The following is a 23,249-nucleotide window of genomic DNA, read 5'->3' on the forward strand; positions in this document are numbered from 1 at the left end:
ACCCTATCTACTAAGTCCAGTCCCTTAAATCTATTCTTCACCTCCACTGCATATTCCTTAGGAATATTAGTGAGCTCATATCTAGCTGATCTGTGGGTCTTCCCTAATCTCTTTAGTCTGATCCTAAATTGTGCAAGAAGAAGTTCGTGATCTGAATTACAGTCAGCTCCAGGCCTTGTTTTTACCGACTGTACAGATGTCCGCCACCTTTGGCTGCAAAGGATGTAATCAATCTGATTTCGGTGTTGTCCATCTGGTGAAGTCCATGTATAAAGCCGTCTCTTAGGTTGTTGGAAGAGAGTGTTTGTTATGCAGAGTGAATTGTCTTGGCAAAATTCTATCAGCCTGTGTCCTGCTTCGTTTTGTTCTCCCAGGCCATACTTACCTGTAATTCGAGGTGTCATTTGACTGCCCACCTTAGCATTCCAGTCTCCCGTGATGAAAATAACATCTCTTTTAGGCGTGTTGTCCAGTAGGTGCTGCAGATCCTCATAGAACTGCTCTACTTCAGCTTCTTCAGCATTTGTGGTTGGGGCGTATATTTGGATCACTGTGATGTTAGATGGCTTGCCCTGAATTCGAATTGAGATCATTCTATCGTTTTTTGGGTTGTATCCAAGCACTGCTTTAGCCACTTTACTATTAATTATGAAGGCTACTCCATTTCTTCTGTGGTCCTCTTGTCCGCAGTAGTAGATCTGGTGGTCATTTGATGTGAAGTGGCCCATTCCAGTCCATTTCAGTTCACTGACGCCCAGAATGTCTATCTTTAATCTTGACATCTCACCAATAACCACATCCAATTTGCCCTGGCTCATAGATCTTACATTCCAGGTTCCGATGGTGTGTTGATCCTTAGAACATCGGATTCGCCGTTCACCACCAGCACCGTCGGCCGCTAGCCGTCCTTTCGGCTTTGAGCTAGCTGCGTCATCACGTCTGGGGCTAGTTGAGCTCATCCTCTGTTCCTCCCCAGTAGCATTTTGACCATCTTCCGACCTGGGGGTCTCATCTTCCGATGGTATACCGACATATCTCTGGTTGTACTGATCCATTTAGTTTTCACGGCAAGAATACTGAGGTGGGTTGCCATTACCTTCCTCAGGGATCGCATTTAGTCTGACCTCTCTGTCATGACCTTCCCGTCTTGGGTGGCCCTTCACGGTTTAGCTCATGGCATCATTGAGGTGCTCAAGCTCCAGCACCACGACAAGGTAACGATCCTTTGCTGAAGATTTTATTTAATATCCCGCCTTTATTATTCTTATAAATACCTCAAGGCAGCAAACATACCTGATACTCCTTCCTCCTCCTATTTTCCCTAGAACCACCACCCTGTGAGGTGGGTTGGGCTGAGAGAGAGTGACTGGCCCAAGGTCACCCAGCTGGTTTTCATGCCTAAGGCGGGACTAGAACTCACAGCCTCCTGGTTTCTAGCCTGGTGCCTTAACCACTACACCAGACTGGCTCTTTTAAGAATAAGTACCTACCAAAAAAAAATACTATACTACGGAGTTGAAAGCAATAAATTGCTGTTAGAATCCTGACCTTCCAATTCTTTAAACTGTATTTCATTAGATAATGGGTAATCACTGGAATATTGTCTCAGCTCATAATAACTGCTCACCACCATTGTCTTCCTCCACACTCTTAGACAGATGGGCAAGAAAAATAAACAGCAGTTGAAGGTCACATCTTAGCTGTGTGTAAGCTGTAAACCACAGAAAAATATCTTTTTTCCCTGATGACTAATGAGTCAACAAAACAATACACAGAGCTCCTAAAATTAAGCCAATGGTTGTTTCCTAGGAGAACTCACTAATTCAATGACCAATTTCTAGCACAATTGGACCCTACAGTGCTGACTATGGGAATAAAATTACTATCATTAACTATATGGAGTCCTTGGTGCTCTCTGAGCTTGTTTACATGCAGACATTTCATTATCCAACTAGGTAGCATCATCAGTGTGAATCAGTGTGAGGTTTCCTCCCTGTTTATATATAGTAGCTTGCCTACCCAGTTTTGGTTTCTCCTTGGTGGTTCCTTGATTAGGGTATTGTTTTCTGCTTGTTTGCCTGGTGTTAATCCCTGCTTATCTGATGTTGGCTGCAGGAGAGGATATGTACTGGCCTTTTTGTCTTCTTCTTAGCTTTTTTATTGTCTCTTTTGAATGGTATGTACATATGGTTTATTTCTATGTGTCTAATTTTGGCTGATTTGTCTGAATGCCAAGCTTCCAGGAATTCCCTAGCATTTTTGGATTTATCTTGGTCTAGGATGCTCACAGTTTCCCAGTTGAAAGTACGGGTGAGTCTGTCCATGTGTTGTGAGATTAAGGAGTTTTTATCGTGTCTTCTGACTGCTAGTTGGTGTTCATGGATACACTCTGCTAGACTTGCCATAAGATCTAGATTTTGCTTCCTCCATCATGGACACAAATGGAGGTGACACCGCCAAATACGCTCCAAGATTTACTGCAATTTTTTTTTACATCCTAAGATATAATAAAACAACAAAGACTGGCAAACATCTACAATGGAACAGTGTGAGGAGGGCTCTTGTTTGTTTAGTTCCAAACTAAGATCTACCAAGCAAGTCAAAAAAATTGGTGTAGAAAAAAAAATTATCAACACAAAAACAAAAAGACTCAAATCAACATGGAAGCTTTTGTAATACATCTTTCAGAAATGTGCCATAAATTTATCAAGTCTCTATGGTAAAAATCCCCTTATGGCAAAACAGATAAGGAGACCAGAAGCAAATGTTCAGCAAGTCAATTAAAAGAAGAGATACTTACCACCACATGTGCTAATAATTCACCTGGAGTTTCACTTTCCTAACCAGAGTTGCCAACATTGCATAAACAGTAACACGGTTATTTCCATGTGCTTTGCATGACACACCAGAAGTTTTGCTTCTTTTGTTACTTTTTCCTTCTCCCAGATCTGGCAGAAACTATCACTCAAATTCTAGAGAGATCATTTCCAACAGCCAAGAATATACGTAGCTCAGGGTTCAGCGACACCTAGTCACCAAGAACCGAAGAGATAATTTCCATATAAGCCCAACCAAGCAGGATATGCAAATAATGGATTTATTTCATTATATTTGCACGAAAAGTTTAAAAAAAACAAAACTTTTGCAGCCCAATTCTGGGAAAGACTTGGTGAGCCACATTCAAATTTTGATGACACTAAAGTGGATATAAAAAACAAAGAAAAGAAAAACAGGCATGTTCAAAATAAGCAACAATATGACTTCTGTACATTTGCAACTCTGCAGACACTTCTGAAAAAAACACAACAATCCTTCACCTTTCCCTCCATCCTTTTGATCATTGGTTTATAATGTATTCTCAAAAGGAAAAGTACATTTATATTTTCTGTTCCATGCATCACAATTTTCCCAACAATAGGAGGCTCACTCATAAATTACTCTGCTCTGTTCATAGCTACTGCCCGAGCAAATAATAAACTTCTGCGGTCTGAGATGCAGCCATAAATTGCGGAGGGAAGGCTGAGATTATCAATTTATTGTTATCAGTTTGTCATTGCAAACAGTGGCAGCAAAAAGATGGTGCTTCGAGCATCAGGAAGAAAGCAAATCCTCCAGTGATAAAATTAGTATGGACAAAAAAAGCCTTTCAAAACAAAACAAAAACAAAGACATGTAGTCTACTGATTTCAGGTGTTTGGGGTAAAGAATCAGGGTATCTGAAGAGGGGTCAAAAAAGTCAAGGCCATGGTCACAACTGTGTGATCAAATCCCTCTCCCTCTTTATACGCATTGCAATACTGTACACATAAAAAGGGGGCAGGGATTTGATCACACAGCTATAGCCATCTTGACTTTTTTGACCCCCTCCTTGTGGATACCAAACAGTGTACTACTTCTATGATGTAGGATTTTACTGGGAAACAACACAAAGCAATCACAGGCAGTTTGTGCCAGAATGCCTTAAGTAACAGACTAATGTAGGCCCAAATTTCATGTGAATGTCATCATTATTTCTTGAGGATGCTATTTTCTTCCTACAAACTTGATTCTCCCAAATCGCAAGATTGGTACCTTGGCAGAGGCGCTTTATTCCTTTGCCATCCACTCCAGTTTTACTCTGAAAACTGAGACCTGTACAGTACTCATTCTTTGCTCACAGAAAACCACTGTCATTTATTCTAACTGAATTTTTTGCCCATATACCGTAAATAGGCAGCACAAGATCCCCCATTCAGATCATAGGCATCCTGGGCCACAGTATTAAATCCTCCTGGATCCAGATCATGGAGTCCTTTTCAGGAACTACAGGATTATAAACTGAGCTGTAGGCTATGTATTGCTCAAATCCAAACTGCTGTCTAAAATTAATCTTAATCTTCTTGGCCTTCTGCAATATATAAAATTATATATTTAAAGAGAATCTTCAACCTATATAAAATTTCTCATAATTTACTACCTTTTTAGGGGACCTGCTATGTGTGTAGCCTCCAAGAGAGATTAAAATCATTTACACTGATGAGGACACAGGATCAAACAGGTTAGGACTTTCGAACATTAAGATTTCAGATTGGGGCACACTTCCCCTGCAGTTCTTCAGGTAGACAATCAATTCCTAGATATTTTAATATAATATATATATATATATAAAAATACAAACTAGCTGAATCAGAAATACTGTAGTAAATAAACATACTGTTAAAAAAGATGTAGAACTAGTAAATTATTGAAATTCAATTTATGAGATAATAAATAGGACAAACAGCTGATTCACTTTGCAAATATATTCTCTGCTGCCATTCATTCTATACAATACAGTATGTCAGACATAATCTGAATTTGCTAAGCTTACAGTCATATCACATTTATAGGTTTCAGGAAAGTGCAAATACTGTAACGTACAGGTTATTAGCACAATTAAAAAGGACATAAATGAAGAAGAATTTTCAAAGCATACAGAGTCAGCAACAATGTATGGTAATTGCAAAACACAGTTCAGTTATGGCTATACACTTTTTTATTATAATAGAAGCCATTATGCTTTAAAAGGACTATCCTTTGCATTCCCTGTTTATATGGGATATATTCATAGAAAAGTGCAAAATTCAGAGTTAGTAAATAAATAATAGAGGAGAGATAGTGTGCAATTTACAATTTGGAAAAATTGGGTTTATGAATTTCACAGCTTAGCTGTCCTTGTTTTTCCATTAAATAACCTTTTTCTACCCATCAAAGTGTAATTTAAAATTGAAACTTTGAAACTTTTTTTTTCATATCAAGGACTGATGAACACAAACACTGTTTACATAGGTTAAAATCCACCTTGTGGCAATTCTATCACTGGAACAAGAATTCTAAATACAAATCAGGCTGACCAATTCTCTATACCTCAACCCAAGTACGAAAGATTTTAGCCGCATAACCAAGTCATGTTCTACTGTAGTTAAGCAAAACAAAACAATAATGGGCCACTTCCTCCCACTCAAATCCTGGAGAAAATTTACATATACACAAATTAACATTTACAGTGTAATCACAATACTTTTTATTATAGAATTCAGTTTTCTACTTGCTATTATTATTAGATGCAGTTTTCCAATAGTTTGGAATCACTACTCCCTCTCTGATTTAAGAGACAAAAAATAACATTGTGATACCCAAGCTTCCTGTGTCTTGCACACACAATCTTAAAAAGAGTTATTTTAAGAGGACTGGCTAGTTCAGCATTGGATGTGTGATTTCTTTAATTGTCTGTGTACTATTATTATTTATGGAAGTTATAATGACGTTTTAGATTGTATGTGTAATGCATTTTATTACTGTTGTTTTGCATTTGTATTAAAGAACTACTGCATGCTGGTTTGATCAGGAGTGAACAGGATAGAAATACGTTAAATAAATAAAGTAGTTTCTCCATATTTATACCTATTACTATATATAGATTAAATACTGGATGAACAGCATATCTGAGGAATGGAGCCCGAGTATTATTTACCTTCTTTATGAATAGGTACATCTGCTGTATCATGAAAACATATGCAATCTGCCCACAAACTACAGTAGCCCCGGTTTAGATTCCCCAAATGCAATGAAATGTGGAAAACACACGTGCCATTTAAGAGGGCAAAAATGGTCCTATCACTGCTGGTTCTTTAAATCCAGCATCAGTTAGTTTGGTCCTAGTTTGTGATTTTTTTGTTACAGAAAAAGGGAAAATGTATTTAATGGGACCATTTGAAATATCAGGTACCGAGAATGTTTAAACTTGGTAAAACTTCTTTTTTAAGCTTAGTAAGTCAGCAGCAACAAAAACTGGGGGCAGGGGGAGAGAGAACAAAACTAAACGCCCTTTTACAAAATTGAATAGATGGAGCATTATGAACACTTGAAGCAAATCATATATGTGTTGATTTGGGCAGTGTTCTCTGGGGTTTAAAGTCTAGTGAGGTTGTTTACGATTGCAGACTGTAATTAGGTTATATCCATTTCGCCAACCAAGCTGAGCATTCTGGGAGTCACCAGTACATCAGCAGGTGCCAAGATGAGGAAGGTTGGAAGAGCACATGCTAGCTGCAAGTGAGAGTCAAGACTGCACCAAATGCTAATAGGAAAAAATAAACTTTAAAAACATTAAAAGCTAGGAGTGATCTGGATCTGTTGGTTGCTAGTTCAATTTCCTTCCTTTCTGTACCTGCTGATTTCAAGGGAACAAACAGGGTAGGACTTCCCTTTGTTACCAGAAAATATCCAATCTCACAGTTACTTCCTGATTCATGTTGCTTTTAAATCATACCAGCTGTCATTTGCTTGCTTGCTTACTTACTCAGGCCCTATTTATAGCTTTCCTATCTAAGATGCAACAAAACAGATTCTTTCACTAGTGTGGAACAAAATCAGCAACTAAAAAGAGGACAAGTTGTCCAATTACCTCGGCTGCCTCTTTTTGTGCAAATAAATTCAAGTACTACAGAAATCCCTGACTTCAGACATTCTTCTTTGACCATATAACTTTTCTCTTTTTATAGGAAAATTTAGTTGGGCATGTTCACAATTGCTTATCCATTTATGGATGAACAAAATGCAGTTTTAAAATGATACCAAACCTTTTCCTGCCTTCAGTATTCTTACTTGTATGCTGCATCTTTTTTAGGTTGACTTTTCAGCAAAAACACAGCTATTGACAGAACAGTGATCCATCTAATACAGTATTATTTGTACTCCTGATAATTGATGCTTTCTGCCTGAAAATCAGGGATTCAATCCCTGTGCTTTTAAAGTCTAACGTCACCTGACTGAACAATATGTTAATTATATTCTGAGAATTCAGTAGCCAAAGGTTTATGATTTATTAAAAATATGACATAGCTAAAGGGGAGGGAGGCACTCATCGTGACCAAATAAATACACAATCAGGAGACACAGCACATGCAGAACTACAACAATAATTTATGGAAAGAAAATCCTAGTTCCTGGAACAGGAACTAAATTAGCCTATTAAAAGACTAGGCATGTTCATGCACAGAGAAGGTGACTCGGATTTTGGAGTATGAAACAGGAAATGGAAAAGAGGGGAGCAGAAAGGAGTATCCTGAGAGAAGGCATCACTGATAGCATGCTGAACAAGCAGTCCTCTCCTCAGCATTTGTACAAGCTATGCACTTCGAATCCCATCCTCACCAAGAGACACGTTCAGCATGTTCAAAGAGATCTCCATCAACACGGTGCAGATGAGCAATTACATGAGGATCTCTCTAATTATGCAAGCAAAGGCAATGTTCTGCTCCTCCATCTCTGTTGGTGAAACAAAGCAACTATTGGAGAGGGGAGTTGGAATTAACATCAGGGAGCTAAAACCAAAAATGCTAATAGCAATCCCAAGAGGAGTCATACAAACTCCATGGACATGATTCATCTGGGTGCTTAGGGATCCACAGCATTAGGCAGCCTACATGGTGCAATAGTAATCACAGACTATTGCATAATTATTTCCAGACTCCTCCAGGTAACACAGGTAACAGGCAGCAAGCAACTGGAAGATGATGTTTGGGCCTTCTCTCAATCTTCTTGGAGTAGTAAGCAATCAGAAATATAGTAACAATGAAAGCAAAGAGTATGAATGATATAAACGCCAACAAAGATTTTCTGGGTTGCAATGATTCACATTCTGGGCAGTGAAGAAGCTCTTTGGAGCAAAGCTGGTCTGGACTTCTTGAGCTAAGCAAGGTGTTATTGTCAATTATCCGCCTATAATACATCAGCGAAGGCTTTGCCTCATACTGGTTTATCACGTAACGATAGAGGCCATATGATCTAGAGTCCCCTCGGTCACTGAAAGAATAGACAAAATAGCCATGGAGATTAACACCATCCAAGGTGTATGCTGCAAAAAAGAACATGGAAAAGAACGGGAACAAAAAATTAGTGGTCTGTTTATTTTAGCAACAATCTTATCTGTACATTAATATACATTTCTCAGCTGTAGTCCCCAGTTGACATGACCAAATACAGAAGAACAGATAGAAACAAATATAAATGTAATCTTTGTTTAATTCATCACTCTTTTCAAATGTGAAGTTTCCTGTGCCTAGTTGTAGATAAAAAGAAAAATATCAATCACACTCAAACAACTCATCTTGTTTGGAGCAAACATTGAAAACCATCAGCCTTTCCTCTCCATTCTTACTTTATAGCAAAGCCTTACTTTATCTTTGCTTAGGAAAAAAATATTTTAAAAACTTTCCTGGCCATCAAAGGGAACAGATTGAAAGAGATACTAGTATCACAGCAGCAGAAGACAAAAAAAATATTGAATTTTTAACAATGTCATAGTTCTATGAATTCCGGTCTCTCTGGAAGAAAAAAGGATGATAAAACAACAGACCGGGAGAAAATGTGGCACAAGAGATCACAAGGGCAGCAAAAAAAGAATCTAGATATAAATAGGATGGGTAAAATATATATTTTACAGTCAATGGTTTCATAATAAAAAAAATTATTTGTTCTTATTTTTTTCTCAGACACAACCTATTTCACCCTGCTTTGTATTTGTGAAAACTAAATTTTCATTAGGGTCTTGCTAATCTTTGGTTTTGAAGGCCAAAAGGTGATTCCGAGCATGTGATCCTAGAAGAAGTGTTTGGTTTAAGGATTTGCAGACAGGTGCTATGTTTGCACCCTGGGTGCCTTGAAACATCTTGCCTTCAAATCCAGTGCACATCCTTAGTTTTCATTTATTTTATCATCTGAAACCACAGTGCTATTATTTTTCTCTCTGTGTCTTTCACACACATAATGCTCCAGAAAATGCAGCAAAATACATGGATATTAAAGCATGAATGCTTACAAGATCCTTACCTTTTAAGGCTTCGTTAATATAATTCTCCAGGTAATATATCCTCAACTTGTCATGAGATTCATTCTGCTCATCATCGATTCCACTGGCTACAATATAAATTGGGATATTGCCATACTTATGTTTAACCCAGTTGAGAAGCTTCCGTAGTCCCCAGGGCACAACCGGAGTTCGGCTGGGTGATTTCACCCAAGTTATATCATTTAGCATTTGGATATCAAGGAGGTTATCGTACTTTGTAGGAATTTCTTTTTCAGAATTGACAAGGATTGTGGTATAGTGACTCAGAGCAAAGAAGTCAAATGAGCCATATATTAGATTCCTTTCCTCTGCTGAGAAATAAGGTAATGGAAAATTATAAAAACCTAGATCATTTTTTTGGTGAAGCCACTGTCGCATCACTTCTGGATAGTCACCAGTCCCAAAGACGGGCTCCGCCAGCCAGCCAATGTCAAATTCCAAAACACGCCTGGCTGCCTCCTCGTCCTTTTTTGAAAAAGGGCAGGCAGGCTCAACCCAGTCAGCATGTAAGGCAATTGATATTTTACCTTTTTGAGTCTTTCTGAATTTTTTATCATACAGGTGCCACGCTTTGGCATGCGCTTTCAAGAGATTATGTGCAGCTTTATATGTCAAGTTCTTCACATTAGGTTCATTCATTGTAATCCAAAATTTGACATGTTGGCCAAAGTTTTTAAAACAGAACTGAGCATACTCAACAAAAGCTTCCACAATATGTTGATTCTCCCATCCTCCGTCGTTGGCCAGAGAAAGAGGCAGCCCTTGATTCTTAGTCCCAGGTTGCCACAAAGCAACTACAGGAGTGATATTAACTCTGAGGAGTTCACTGACAAAACACTGATAGTAAAATAGAAGTGTTTGGTTAACAGTTGTCTCATTGCCAAGAGGGAGGATCAAAGACCACATTAGTGAAAAATGGAAGTGTGTGATGTGCATTTTCTGAAGTAAAGAAACCTGGAGTCTGACAGCAGAAAAATCAACACAGTGAGGCTTGCATTTCAGAACACCACTTCCATTAATTTTAATAAGTTTCTTGGTTTGGTGAACATCCCATATATAAACATTAGGGTCAAGAAACTGAGATCGAGTTGTATCTATCTAGAAGGAGAGAGGGAGAAAGGAATTCAATCTGTCACAAACAGAAAAAGCAACTAATATCATCACAAAGGCAACTGAAAATGGTAGATGTTATCCCTTTTTTTTTCTTTTTGCTAACTTAGGGCCATCTCTGAGTAAATTCCATATTTCTGCCAACAGATCTACTATAGGAGAATTTTATAGTGCCCATTTATCCCAAACACGTAGGTTCCTTAGCAGAAAACAAAGTTCCCCTGTCCAGCAGCACATCGTAAGGGAAATAACAAAGGCTGAAAGATAATAAATGTTGTAGTTGGTCTCTAGGTGTGTATAGATATTTCCCATGTGATACAGAGAGGAATCTAATATTTATGAAGAGTTTTGTCAGAGTGTTCCTTCATATTGGTGCAATTATAAAATGCTTGTAATGAATCAGAGACAAAATTATCATCTGCTAGCACCAAAGAAAGACTGGAAAATCTTATTTGGTTTCCCAATTGTCTTACCTGAAGAAAGTTTTCTGTGACCCCCCAAACAAAATTACAGGGGAAAGTTCCTTCAAAACGTTGACTTTCTGATGTTGGGGGAAAACCATTGTCTTTGATCAGCTTTTGGTAGAAGAAGCCCGAAGATTTCAATAGCATTTTTTTATCCTGGCTTTGAAAGTCAACATAAAATAAGCCCCGTCGAATGTAGCCTCTGAGCCATTCAAAACCATCCATGAGGGACCAAACTGTATACCCGATCACAGTAACTCCATCATATCTGATAGCTGAAGAAGAAATAACACAGAACTAATTTCTCTGTGCATTAAACACTGTACACTTCTGAATAGTTATATCTGTTTTGCAGAAAATATCTTGGCTTAATAGAGCCTTCTAGGTGATTCTGGAGTTGCAAGTCAAAAACACCTGGAGGGTATCAAGTTAATCAAGACTAGAATAATCCGTTTAAAAGAGAAACAGAATGAAACCAAATGTGGTTGGTTGGGAGAAGCCAGAAAAAGAAATATTGAGTTAAAAAATGGCCTTACTAGGCTGGAGAAAAACAATCCAGAAACAATTCCCCAAATGCCTTTCTCTGGGAAAGAAAGTTGGGCACCAGCCCTGAATGCTGCCAATTCTTCCATTCCTGGTGAGACCCTACCTCCTGATGACATGACTCAAAGCAGAGTATACGCACCTGTACTTCTTGTGCTTCCCAGTGCACACAAACACACACAGATCAATTCCACACTAGGGATGTACAGTGTTTCTAGAATCTTCAATTATTGTTATGCCAAAATTATAATATAGGTAGGCCTTACCACTTTATCACTTAATAATATTACTTCAACAATGGCTGGATGATACTGTGAAAATGCTGTAAGTCACTAGCAAGGAAATGATTCTAGACACAATATGAGGGGACAGCAGAAACAGAGATGCAATATATACAGACGTGCTTTCCCTACCTTTTTTGAGATGGCACTCTTTTCCCGCAATTCCCCTACTATAATACCTAAAGTACACACAAAGTACATATGTGCGCATATGTATGTCTTGTCTGTTTTATTGTAAATTGGCAAGATATAAGCTGCAACAGTAAACAGGTGTTATCTTAATTTAGAATTATAAACGTACCACAGTTTAGCAAGGGCTGCAAAAATAAGAACATTTTATGTAAAATGAATACAACTTGACACTAGTATATAGTAAATTCGATTTTCCACAGAGAAATGATGTAGTTCAGCTGTTATTTAAAAATAAAAATTAAAAATTAATTTTTCCTTCTGATGCATTTACCAACACTTGAGTTCATCGTCAAAGAAGTATTAATAGGGATATATGAGACTGAAATACAGCTGCATAAACTTGCTGTAAAAGCAGAATAAGCTCTCATGTAGTTATTTCATTAATGGAAAACAAATTATTTTAACCAGACCAAGAATCTGAATAGACTACTGCCAGAATATAAGACTGCACACCTGCTCAGTAATATCTGTTCAGCTATCTCAAGGCACTAAAACTAATCACTGGATAGTTTTCCCTTCAAGTGATTCTTTGCAAACTATATAACCAAGTGTTGCAAAGTAATATTAAGCGTTTTATCTTACTGCCATTACCAACAAAACAATATCCATTCTTGTTCAGAAAATGTTTTTGCAATGATAGAGTAAATCCTATACTTTTGGAACATGATTCTGTAATAAGCATCCAATCAAGATTTCTCACATTCAAATATTTTCCCTCATGTATGGAATTTTCCAAGAAATACAACTTACATAATCCTTCAGTTGTAAATTTCCCATGTTTTCCCATACCTTTTATATACTCTATTTTCTTTACTAGGAAAATAAAATATTAAGGAAGAAAAGCAGGACAGCTACATACTGCTTAAACCATCTGCCTGGAAACATCGGTTCATTCATGTTCATACAGAACTTATTTAATTGAAATAATAAGAATGCTTCTCTTAAGTGGTACATATACTGACAAGAATGCCAACAGCAACTTTACCTTTTAATGTGTCCTTAATGAAATTTTTTAGGTAATTCATATAATTGGAATCATCTGTCTTCATACTTCCAGAAACAAACCAACTGTTCTCCACAATGAAGATCTGTGATGTATTATATTCCCTGTTTATCCAGTAAAGCAGCTGCCTCAGGTTCAGGGACTCCCGCTGCTGGAACAGCATGTCAGAATCCACAAGATGGAAACTTAATGTGGCTCCAAAAGAAAGAGCAAAAAAATCAGCTGTTCCCCTGACTAACTTCTTTTCTGCTTCAGTGAATTCTGGTAATGTCAAGGAAAGGTGATGCTTCATGCTCTGAGGATAGTCTCCGTCAATAAATATAGGCTTAGCAAACCAGCCCAGCACAAAGTCAAGAGATTTCTGACATGCCTCGATATTTTTTTCAGCCATGTTTTGAGGTTTTATCCAGTGAGAACTTAAGGCGATTGATACTTGACCTCTTTGAGCAGGACGAAAATTATCATTATAAAGATGCCACACTTTGGCATGGGCCTACAGAAAGAAAAGAAATGCACGAGTCAACCAATGTTACTGTATTTGTTAATATTCTTATACTTTATTTATATGGTCACCATATATGTCACCAACTAATCAACAACAGAGGCCATGGCACTGTCTAAGAGACTGCAGCAAGTTGAACTGGCTTCTATGGCTTTAAAAGTTGGGTGGGAACTGGAGGAAAATACCAGTTGTATTCTGCTAATGTGAACAGAAAACTTCTCCGTGACTCTGAATGTTGGCCTGAAATATTTCATCCATCTTTACTGAATCGTAACAGGGTCAAAGCAAGGCCTCTCCCCATAGCACCCATTTGAAATGATGCAATGGCGATCAACAAAACTAAACGTAACAAATCACTTGGCAGCAAACTCTCTGTATATAGGATTAAACAAACAAACAAAAAAGAACAATGCAGACATATGCTGCAAATGACCACTGAAAATAAACACATCATAATGTCTCCTGCAATTAAAGTGTTCCAAACTCAATATCAGAATCAATTATTATGACCAAATGGCTTTTTCTCCAATTCATATTCTTATTTATATTCATATTCAAACTCTTTTTCTTCTAACATTTTCTGCCCTTTGCATGATCTTGCTTACCCCAAGAGGATAAATTGAAGGCTACCATATCTGAACTGCAAAAACCTGGTCCACTACTGGAGGAAACTATTTTTTCCCTTCCATCATGCAGATTCTTGCAATCCAGATGCTCAAGCTGGAGTATGCACAAAAAGCTCTAGCAAACAGGCCCACCAGAAATTAATGTCCTAGATACAATATACTTCCAGGATCATGTGGAAATTTACAACAGCTGAAGACAACTAATGTTAATAGGTTAAGAATTGCACCATTTAAAAGCAAACACTGAAAACAAGGTAAGCAGCAAAAATAATGAAGATGCAAAATAATTGGAAAGGGGGCGGGAGCAAAGAAAAAACATTCCCAGAAAGGCAAGCTGAAGATGCAAAAGTGATATTCAAGATGTGACGGACGATATTTAAACGGCCTGAGAGGGATTTCTTGTAGCCAGAATTTCATATTTCAGGGACCAAAAAAAGATAGTTCCCTTATTCTTAACAACTCTGATCCCAATGGCAGTGGGGATCAAAGATACAGTATGTTCTTATCGAGCATATACAGAAGGAGGCATATATGCTATTCATTTATTACAAGTATTTCAGCTTCTATGCCACTCTGTTTCCAAAGACTCCAAGCAGTTTACAAATAATAAACATAAAAATTAAAATATAAAAAAGCAATAAATCACTTGAGGGAATGATATTAAAGGCAAAACTGAAATACTTTGGCCACATAATGATATTGCTAGGGAGAGCGGAAGGCAAAAGGAAGAGGGGCTGACCAAGGGCAAGATGGATGGATGATATTCTAGAGGTGACGGATTTGACCTTGGGGGAGCTGGGGGTGGCGACGACCGACAGGAAGCTCTGGCGTGGGCTGGTCCATGAAGTCACGAAGAGTCAGAAGCGACTGAACGAATAAACAACAGAATGGCACATCCTTCCTGGCACAACATCATTTGGGCTTCCCCAATGCTTCCTGGAGACCTATGTTTTCACAGCTCTTCAAACATATAATAGGGAGGGGGTCCAAATATCTGGGGGCAAGCTGTTTCAGAGATGAGGGAGCCATCACTGAGACAGCTTGAGCACAGGGTCCCCTGGTTTTGAGACCCTCAACAAGTATAGGTATTTAGGACTTTAAAGATAATTATGATTTGAGAAATGCCCAAGGACTGATATAAATGAAAATCACATCCTTGAAAAACCCAATAAAAAAGAAGTTTGCCACTAGTTTTCAAAGGCAGCCTCATATCAAGATAATCCCTGCAATCTAATGCACTAATTTTCCTGCAGTTCTTACCAGCTTCCATTCACTTTAATGAAAGACAATTTACCTGCAAAATGTATTTTGAAGAAATTCTCATGGGTAGAAGATGGTGCTCTCTACAAGGATGAATGTATTTTTCCTTCACTGTATAACCATCTAACAATCTGCAGTTTCTCTGGCTTTCCATGCTTGCAATGAATCCCAAGTGAGGAGATCACAAGGGAACATTTTCCCTTGAACTTTTTTTCAGCCAGGGAGGCTTAGCACCTTCCATTCCTCTAACAATAAAGTAAGCTCATCACACAAGAAAAAATCAGAAAAAAAAAATCTCAAGCATTCTGAGAATAAGAATGGTCTCTTAGAGGGGAAGAACATTTTTAAGAAACTGCAGGTGTTTTAAATCTAGTATCTATGTGACCATGATGTGTGATCGCTTAAGCTAAGCAAAAGTATGGTTCTCCATTGAAAACGTCCCATTGCATACATCCATCTAGTTGATATCGAAAAGCTAAGCGAAGTCAGATCTACTTAGAACTTGGATAAGACTACTAGAAAGTAATAGGCTAGTTTGGGAAGTCAAAAATGCACCCTGAATGAAGGCACTGGTAAAACAGTTCTGTACTGTTGCCTGGAAAACCACATAATGTAAATGTATCCATGAGATCCAGTCCATCCTCCAGGAAATAAAGCCAGACTGCTCACTTGAGGGAATGATATTAAAGGCAAAACTGAAATACTTTGGCCACACAATGAGAAGACAGGACACCCTGGAGAAGGTGCTGATGCTAGGGAGAGTGGAGGGCAAAAGGAAGAGGGGCCGACCAAGGGCAAGGTGGATGGATGATATTCTAGAGGTGATGGATTCGTCCCTGGGGGAGCTGGGGGTGTTGACAACCGACAGGAAGCTCTGGTGTGGGCTGGTCCATGAAGTCACGAAGAGTCGGAAGCGACTAAATGAATAAACAACAACAATCCATGAGATCAACGGGAGGTGAACTCTACTGAAAGAGACTTTATGGTTGAACTTCCCTTACTTTCTTTTCCCAAAGCATTCTGTTGGATACCTCTTAGGAGATTCCTCACACCCTGCCCAGATTTAAGGAAGGTGCAAAATGAGGAGGATGAATCTGTTACACTGGAGTTCTGTTCCCCTGGCATGAGAACACAACTGAATATAAGCATGTAAAGCAAAACTAAAGTTAGAAATCGTTCCCTGTATGAAAATTGCACCCTCCTTTTATTTCTTTTCTTGGACTGAGTATATCTCATTGGTGGCTGCTTCATTCTTACTATTTTTATTTTGCTTGATGATTTTCAGCAACTGCCCATGAGTCTGCTGGACAGCACACATTTATCTTCCCTTCTACTTATATTCCTTCTGAGATACCATAAGCACAAGGAGACCTGCCTTGTAAAGGACCAGGCTATGAGTTTAGCATGATCAGTTCTCCTTGACAGGCAGTTGTATCAGAATTTTAAGCAAAGGTCTTTCACATCACCTGTTACCCATTCCTTTTTTCACTGAAGATGTTATGTTGGTTGGAATATTTTTTGTGCAAAGCATGCACTTGGACTCCTTCCTTAATATTCACTCCTTAAATCTGAACAACTTTGTACCAGATTGTGCTGCAAGTCATTTTGTCCCCAATGGTTCATCTTTCCTTAACATTGATCTCTGATAATTAAAGCTTCCAACCTCATAACCTTCTGAGCTGACAAATATTGCTATAATATATTTATATGTAGAACTTGCCACTGTCCAGTGCACAAGACAAGATGCGGCTTTGTTTAACTGAGTTTCATTTCACTGATTTCATTAGGCATGTTAATCAAGCCTTATGCTTGAAAAGCCACAAGAATCAGAAGATGGGTAGTTAATCTAATCACGAATGCAATAAACAAATTGTAACCCCGTGCCCATATGGGAGACCTCACAAGAATTATATGGCCCCAAATTATACAGAACGTCAAGGCCCTGCAAATCAAATTGGTAGTGATAACAAAAGGTGAAGATGTTACAGATTTATTTGCGTAGTTCTTTTTTTAGAAAATATACCTTAATAAAATTAAGCCTTAACTAACCATTATCTCTGCACCTGATCAACCTAATATGATTGTTGTGAACACTGATAAGATTATGGGATACACACAGCCATCTTTGCAACAGCATCCTCAGTCTTGAACTCTCCAAAGCAAAGATAGGACCAGCTTTAGTTAGTTTCAGGCAGGTCATTAAATTAGTTATTTCAGTTTTACTTTTAATAATGTTAAATATATTAGCTCCACCCTCTATTTAAAAAAAAATATTTGGCTTCTCTTTTCAATTCTGCCATATGCAACATTTTGAAGAAATAGTTGTTTAAAGTTTTAAATGATAAAAGGGCCTTGGGAACCCTTTCTGATATTATACTCTCCTGAATATAAACCTTGTAATCCTCTGCTGAAAATTGTCACATTGTGCTGGATTTGATAGACATGCTGATACAAATTACTCATATCTAATTTGGATACTGGAGTTAATACAGATTCTACACTGTAGAATAATACCTCACTGTCACAATTGTCTGGGTCATGAACAGTTTATTTCAACAACTGATCCAATAAGATGTTTGGCTGGGGAGTATTCTTGACTCTTACCACTGGTGGCTTATAAAGAACTATAATACATGTATAAGAACTTTAATTTTATCAAATCTCTCAAATCATAAAACAAAATTAAGACTGCCACATCACTGTTATGGGGTAGTATGTCCTGCTGAACTGAAAAGATTTGACTGATTGATTGACTGATTGACATGAAGTCATCTCTTAGCAACCACACTGATCGGTTTTCCCCAGGAAGGAAAGATTTACTTCCAAGTAATTAAGTATGTGAAAGAATTACAGGTAGTCCTCACTTAATGACCATTTGTTTAGTGATGGTTCAGACTTACAACGTGCTAAAAAACCAATTTCCCCAGGAAGGAAAGATTTACTTCCAAGTAATTAAGTATGTGAAAGAATTACAGGTAGTCCTCACTTAATGACCATTTGTTTAGTGATGGTTCAGACTTACAACGTACTAAAAAACCAATTTACAACCAGCGCTCACACATACAAACATTGCAGCATCCTCACAGTCACATGATCACGATTTTGGGCACTTGGCAACCGGTTCATATTTATGACCATCACAATGTCCCATGGTCACATGATCACCGTTTTCAACCTTCCCGGACAGCTTCTGGCAAGTGAAATCAATAGGGAACTAAATGATTTGCTTAACAACCATGTGGTTCGCTTAACGACTGCAGTGATTTGCTTAATGACTGCCACAAAAAAGGTTGTAAAATCTTGTTGGATTTGCTTAATGACCACTTCGCTTAGCAACAGGAATTCTGGTCTCAGTTGTGGTTGTTAAGCAAGAACTACCTGTACATGGTTGTATAATAATATCTTGCTATCCTGGGTTTAGCACTGAACCCTATTAAACTCAGGAACTACATGATCTAGTCCCCTTTAATAATCTGTGCATTTCACATTTCTATTAGACTGAAACAACTAGTGTAGCCTCTGTTATTTGATTTTTTTAATCAATAAGAATAATTTATTGCACCAGTTTCAGTACTTGTAATATGTTATCACTATTATTACTTCTTCTTCTGAAATAGTTTAATCAGCCATTTCAAATATAATCTATTTGTACTGGCACTCTTGGTTTAGTTATAATATCCCATGCACTACTCACCTTTGCTATCTCAATGTGTTTATCTTATATCCTTACATTGTAATATACTTTTACCCACATGTAGATTTATCTATTAAAAGTTCTGTTCAGTTTTTACATTTGAAAGTTCATTATAATCTCAAACTGCAATCCTAAAAACATCAGGCAGAAAGCAAGACATAGGACTTAGCAAGTTGGGTTTTCCCCCCCAAATACCTGAAGGGTAAATAATGAATTTAGCTAAATGACAGCAGAAGAACTTTTATGACATGGTCCCTGTCCTGGAAACATCGTAACATGTTCCCACGTCATGCTGGTGCTGACACGGGTTGCTGTACGGAGGGGGCTGCTCCTGTTCCCTTGTACCAGGCAGTAAAGAATGCATGTTTGGGTTATCTTGACTGGTCAAGGACATTTCCCGAGGACCACCAGCAGGAACCCTTAGGGGCACCTCCAGGGCATGGAATTGTACTGACTCTGGGGGGAGGGACTGGGACTGCTTGGGTTTTTACTGGGAGACATCCCACGCTTTTACTATTCTCAGCTTTGCTTGTGATCCTGCATACTATTCATTATTAAATCAGATATCCATAAAAGCCTTGTGTGAGTCTAATAGTGATTTTGAATAGGCAATCATTACATATGCTCTAGGAGTGACCGTATCAACACTGTAAAAGGTTGACAGAGTCATACTGCACACCATTGTTCTACACAGAATTCTGAATTGTTAAATATTGTGGTTGCTCATGGAAAAGACTTGAACGGACTTTTTCTCTCAGAAGAAAGAAGACCAAGGCAGATTCATGACCATAATACATCTTTACTAGATCATCTTCTCCATGCAAAACAAGGCTATCACTAAACTCAAGCATTTTTTCCGGATGATTTGTGTCCAACTTCAGTGTTGGAAACTTCTTTTTTTACCCAATGCTTTTTTTAAAATTCTGCTTTCTGATCTTTGTCTCGGAGATCCAGGAATGTCGGACAAGCTCACGGGTATCAGGAATTGGAACAAAAAGGTATAGAGAATGTCACCAATAAAATTTTCTGGAGCTGTTGCATACCATTTTTCCATGCTGTTAAGTGAGTAAAGAGTACCAATAAAATCCTATTAAATTACTGCAGGATAACTTGCAATTTATTTTCATTACCAAGTGGGCTAAACATCAGGAAAATGTCTCATTACTACTCATATTCACTGGAAAAACAAACTTAATTCTATGTAAAGCAAGGTTTTCAATATCTCTGCCTATTCTTATTATGTTATTATCATCCCTCTTTGAGTGAGATGGGCAGTGATGAAATTTGAAATATATATGTTATACATCTGATCATTCCCATTCGGAGTTTTCTGTCAAGTTGTAATTTACTCAAATGTTTATCTGTGGCAAATCTTAACATTTCAGTCGAAATCCACTGCTAGGGTACCTTATGAAATGTTGCTGCAGTCTACTAACACTAAGCTATAATAATTTAATTTTTAATCTGCCTCAAGACTGTTCATTTGCTGTCAAAGTCTAACAGTTTAACTCCGTACTACCTGGGAGTAAAACCCCACCAAAGCACACTGGAACTTGCTTCTGAGGAATGGAATATTAACCGGGACAGGCCTGCTCTCAGATACAGATCAATCTCCCACAACTTGGTGCCCTCCATAATTGTTGGACTTCAACCCTTATAATTCCCAGCCAGCACGAATAACAAGGCCTGCTGGCTGGAAACGACCGGAGTCGGAGTTCAACGCATCTGCAAGAGGCAAGGTCCGAGTGGCTCTTCAAGCTGACCATTAATTACCCTTGCTAAAAGTCAGCATCTGGCCAGCTACTTCGGACGAGCGCTCAAAGAAGCAACGCTTAGCAAAGGACAACAAGAGGGTCCCCAGACGCTGGGGACTGTTGCTGTGCTCCATCCTTACCTTGAGGAGGTTGTGCGCCACTCTGTAGCCCACCTCCCGCCCGCCCCGCACACCCGGGGCCAGCTTGCCCGTGGCGTAGCCATGCCACGCCACAAGGTAAGGATTGTCTATGGTGAGCCAGTAGCGCACGTGGCCGCCGAAGTGCTGGAAGCAGAACCGGGCGTAGTCCAAGAAAAGATCGGCCAGAACCGGGTTCTCCCAGCCGCCGTAAAGATCTTGCAGGGTCTGGGGCAGGTCCCAGTGGTAGAGGGTGACCACGGGCTCGATGCCACGCTGCCGCAGGCCAGAAAGCAGGCGCGCGTAGTAACGCAGCCCGGCAAGATTGGCGGGCGCCGTGCCGTTAGGCAGGAGGCGCGCCCAGGCTAGCGAGAAGCGGTAGTGGGAGACCGCCAAGACGCTCAGCGCGTCCAGGTCGCGCTCGACGTGGTCGTAGCTGCTGCTGGCCGAGTCCCCGGAGGGCCGCCCGGCGGGGTTTTGGAAAGGCGCTGCGTGGCGGTGCGCGAAGGTGTCCAGCACCGAGGGCCCTTTGCCGTCCCGGTTCCAGCCGCCTTCCACCTGGTGTGCCGCGCTGCCGGCCCCCCAAAGGAAGCCCGGGGGAAAGGTGTCGTAGAGAAAGAGCTCGTCCTCCGGGAAAGGCAGGTGGGCGAAGCGAGACCAAGTGGTCGCTCCCCGGCCCGGCTCTCCGGCTAGCGGGCGGCAGAGGAACATTCCCAGGACGAGGAACGGCAGCCCCGACGTCGCGGCGGGAATCATTCCGTGGATGTCCAGGAGCAGAGGTGGGTGAGAAGGGACGATGCCTGCCGGCTGCCTTCTCTCCCGCCACCCCTCCGGCAACCCCACTTTATTCCTTGCTTTGCCCTGCCCGCGGAGCTATTAATAATTACCTGAGACCGGGGGGGGGGGGGAGGCCTCCTCCTCCTCCTCCACGGAAAAAAGGAACGGGGAGGTTAACCAAGTTGTTCCAGATCAGCGTGGGAGGAGGGAGGAGAGCGAGAGGAAGAGAAGCCACGGTCCCCGCGCTTAGCCCGAGGGATGAGGGTTGATCGGACGGCGGCTGGGGAGAAAGGAAGTCCTCAGGCGCCCGCCGGCTCCCCCCTCGTCTCTCTGGCGAGGCATTGACGGCTGGTCCGCGCCATCCAGCCTCCAACACAATCCCGCTCCCACAACGCGGCGTCAAGAGCGGGAGGAAGATGAGTAGTTCGCTTTTCCTCTGAAACTTTTTTTTTCCCCGTTAAACCTCGGCTTCTGCCGATGACTCCCTGGTACAGTTAGCTACTGCTGCTGGGTTGCTGCATGGGGAGAAAAAGAAGAGCAGCTGACGGAAAGTTACTGTTCAGTGTGTGGGATCTCTCTCAGACTTCGGTTCAAACTTGGAAGAACTTTTTTCTGGCTTTATGTTTAATATCATCTCGTCCATTGCCCTTTAAGGGCACAGCTTTGTTGATCTCTTTGTCCAATCCACAGCTTGTTTCAAAGTAGTAGAACTGGACTGATCCAGTTAACATACAGAGAGAGAGAGAGGACTCACCCCAATCCAGGTGGACTCAGGGAGGGATACTTCAAGGTCAAGACAAAAACTAGGCACACAGATAATCACAGTGATCCATAAAATCGAACACATCATACTTTGATTAAACTAAATTAAGGGCTTTAGTTAAACCAGTGTGTCTCAACCTTAGCAACTTTAAGAACTGTAGACTTCAACTCTTTAAGATGCCTTAAAGTTGCCAAGGTTGAGAAACACTGAGATAAACTAACCTAAGGGTCAAATGCCTTACAAATGTATAATGTATGTACAACAGAGGCAAAACTTGGCATTTTATTTTATTTTGCTCCTGCTTTGTCTCTCTCAGAGCACGTCTTAGTACTGAGTATTTATTCATGCATTGTAAAGTACTCTGTTGTGAAGATACTGTATTTGCATTTTCGTGTGCTACCCTAAAAGGCAAAGCCTAGGCCAATTCCCCCAGTAGGCTGGGGGAATTCTGGGAGCTGAAGTCCACACATCTTAAAGTTGCTAAGGTTGAGAAACACTGGCCTAGGGGAAGGATGCAACCTAGCCCAGGTGGCATTACATGGTTAAAGGAAGCCATAGAAAAATAATTTCATTTATTTCTTGCCTTTCTCTCCAAATTGGTGCTTTGAGTAGCTACACTTCCAAGATACATCTTTGCACTGACAAACAACAGCTCTGTCTCACTGAATGAAATATTAAATGGTTTTCTTGAATGCAGTCAGTAATTGTTATCAGTCACAATAGCTAAACAGCTTCCTTACATGCTAGGCCTTGAGTACTTTAGGTATAGGTGG

General features: G+C 39.7%; 1 protein-coding gene across 1 annotated transcript; it reads right to left on the minus strand.

Annotated features, from left to right (window-relative positions):
• Nucleotides 1-7,691: 7,691 nt before the first annotated feature.
• On the minus strand, nt 7,692-21,692 carry KL (klotho). The gene is made up of 5 exons (XM_063304727.1): nt 20,940-21,692; nt 12,946-13,456; nt 10,954-11,219; nt 9,352-10,468; nt 7,692-8,377 (listed from the first exon to the last, which is right to left on the minus strand). Exons 1-5 carry the CDS (start codon nt 21,690-21,692, stop codon nt 7,980-7,982), a joined length of 3,045 nt encoding a protein of 1,014 aa, XP_063160797.1. The 3' UTR covers nt 7,692-7,979.
• Nucleotides 21,693-23,249: the final 1,557 nt, after the last annotated feature.

This window comes from Candoia aspera, chromosome 5, assembly GCF_035149785.1.
Source record: "Candoia aspera isolate rCanAsp1 chromosome 5, rCanAsp1.hap2, whole genome shotgun sequence".
NCBI classification, from domain to species: Eukaryota; Metazoa; Chordata; class Lepidosauria; order Squamata; family Boidae; genus Candoia; species Candoia aspera.

What these genes read in the sequence shown, in the direction of transcription:
- KL (XM_063304727.1), bottom strand. Translation starts at nt 21,692, where the DNA reads ATGATTCCCGCCGCGACGTCGGGGCTGCCGTTCCTCGTCCTGGGAATG. An exon ending in TCACAGAAAACTTTCTTCAG is followed by an intron (nt 10,469 to 10,953) that starts GTAAGACAATTG and finishes CTCTCCTTCTAG; the next exon opens with ATAGATACAACTCGATCTCA. An exon ending in TATTAACGAAGCCTTAAAAG is followed by an intron (nt 8,378 to 9,351) that starts GTAAGGATCTTG and finishes TCTTTTTTGCAG; the next exon opens with CATACACCTTGGATGGTGTT.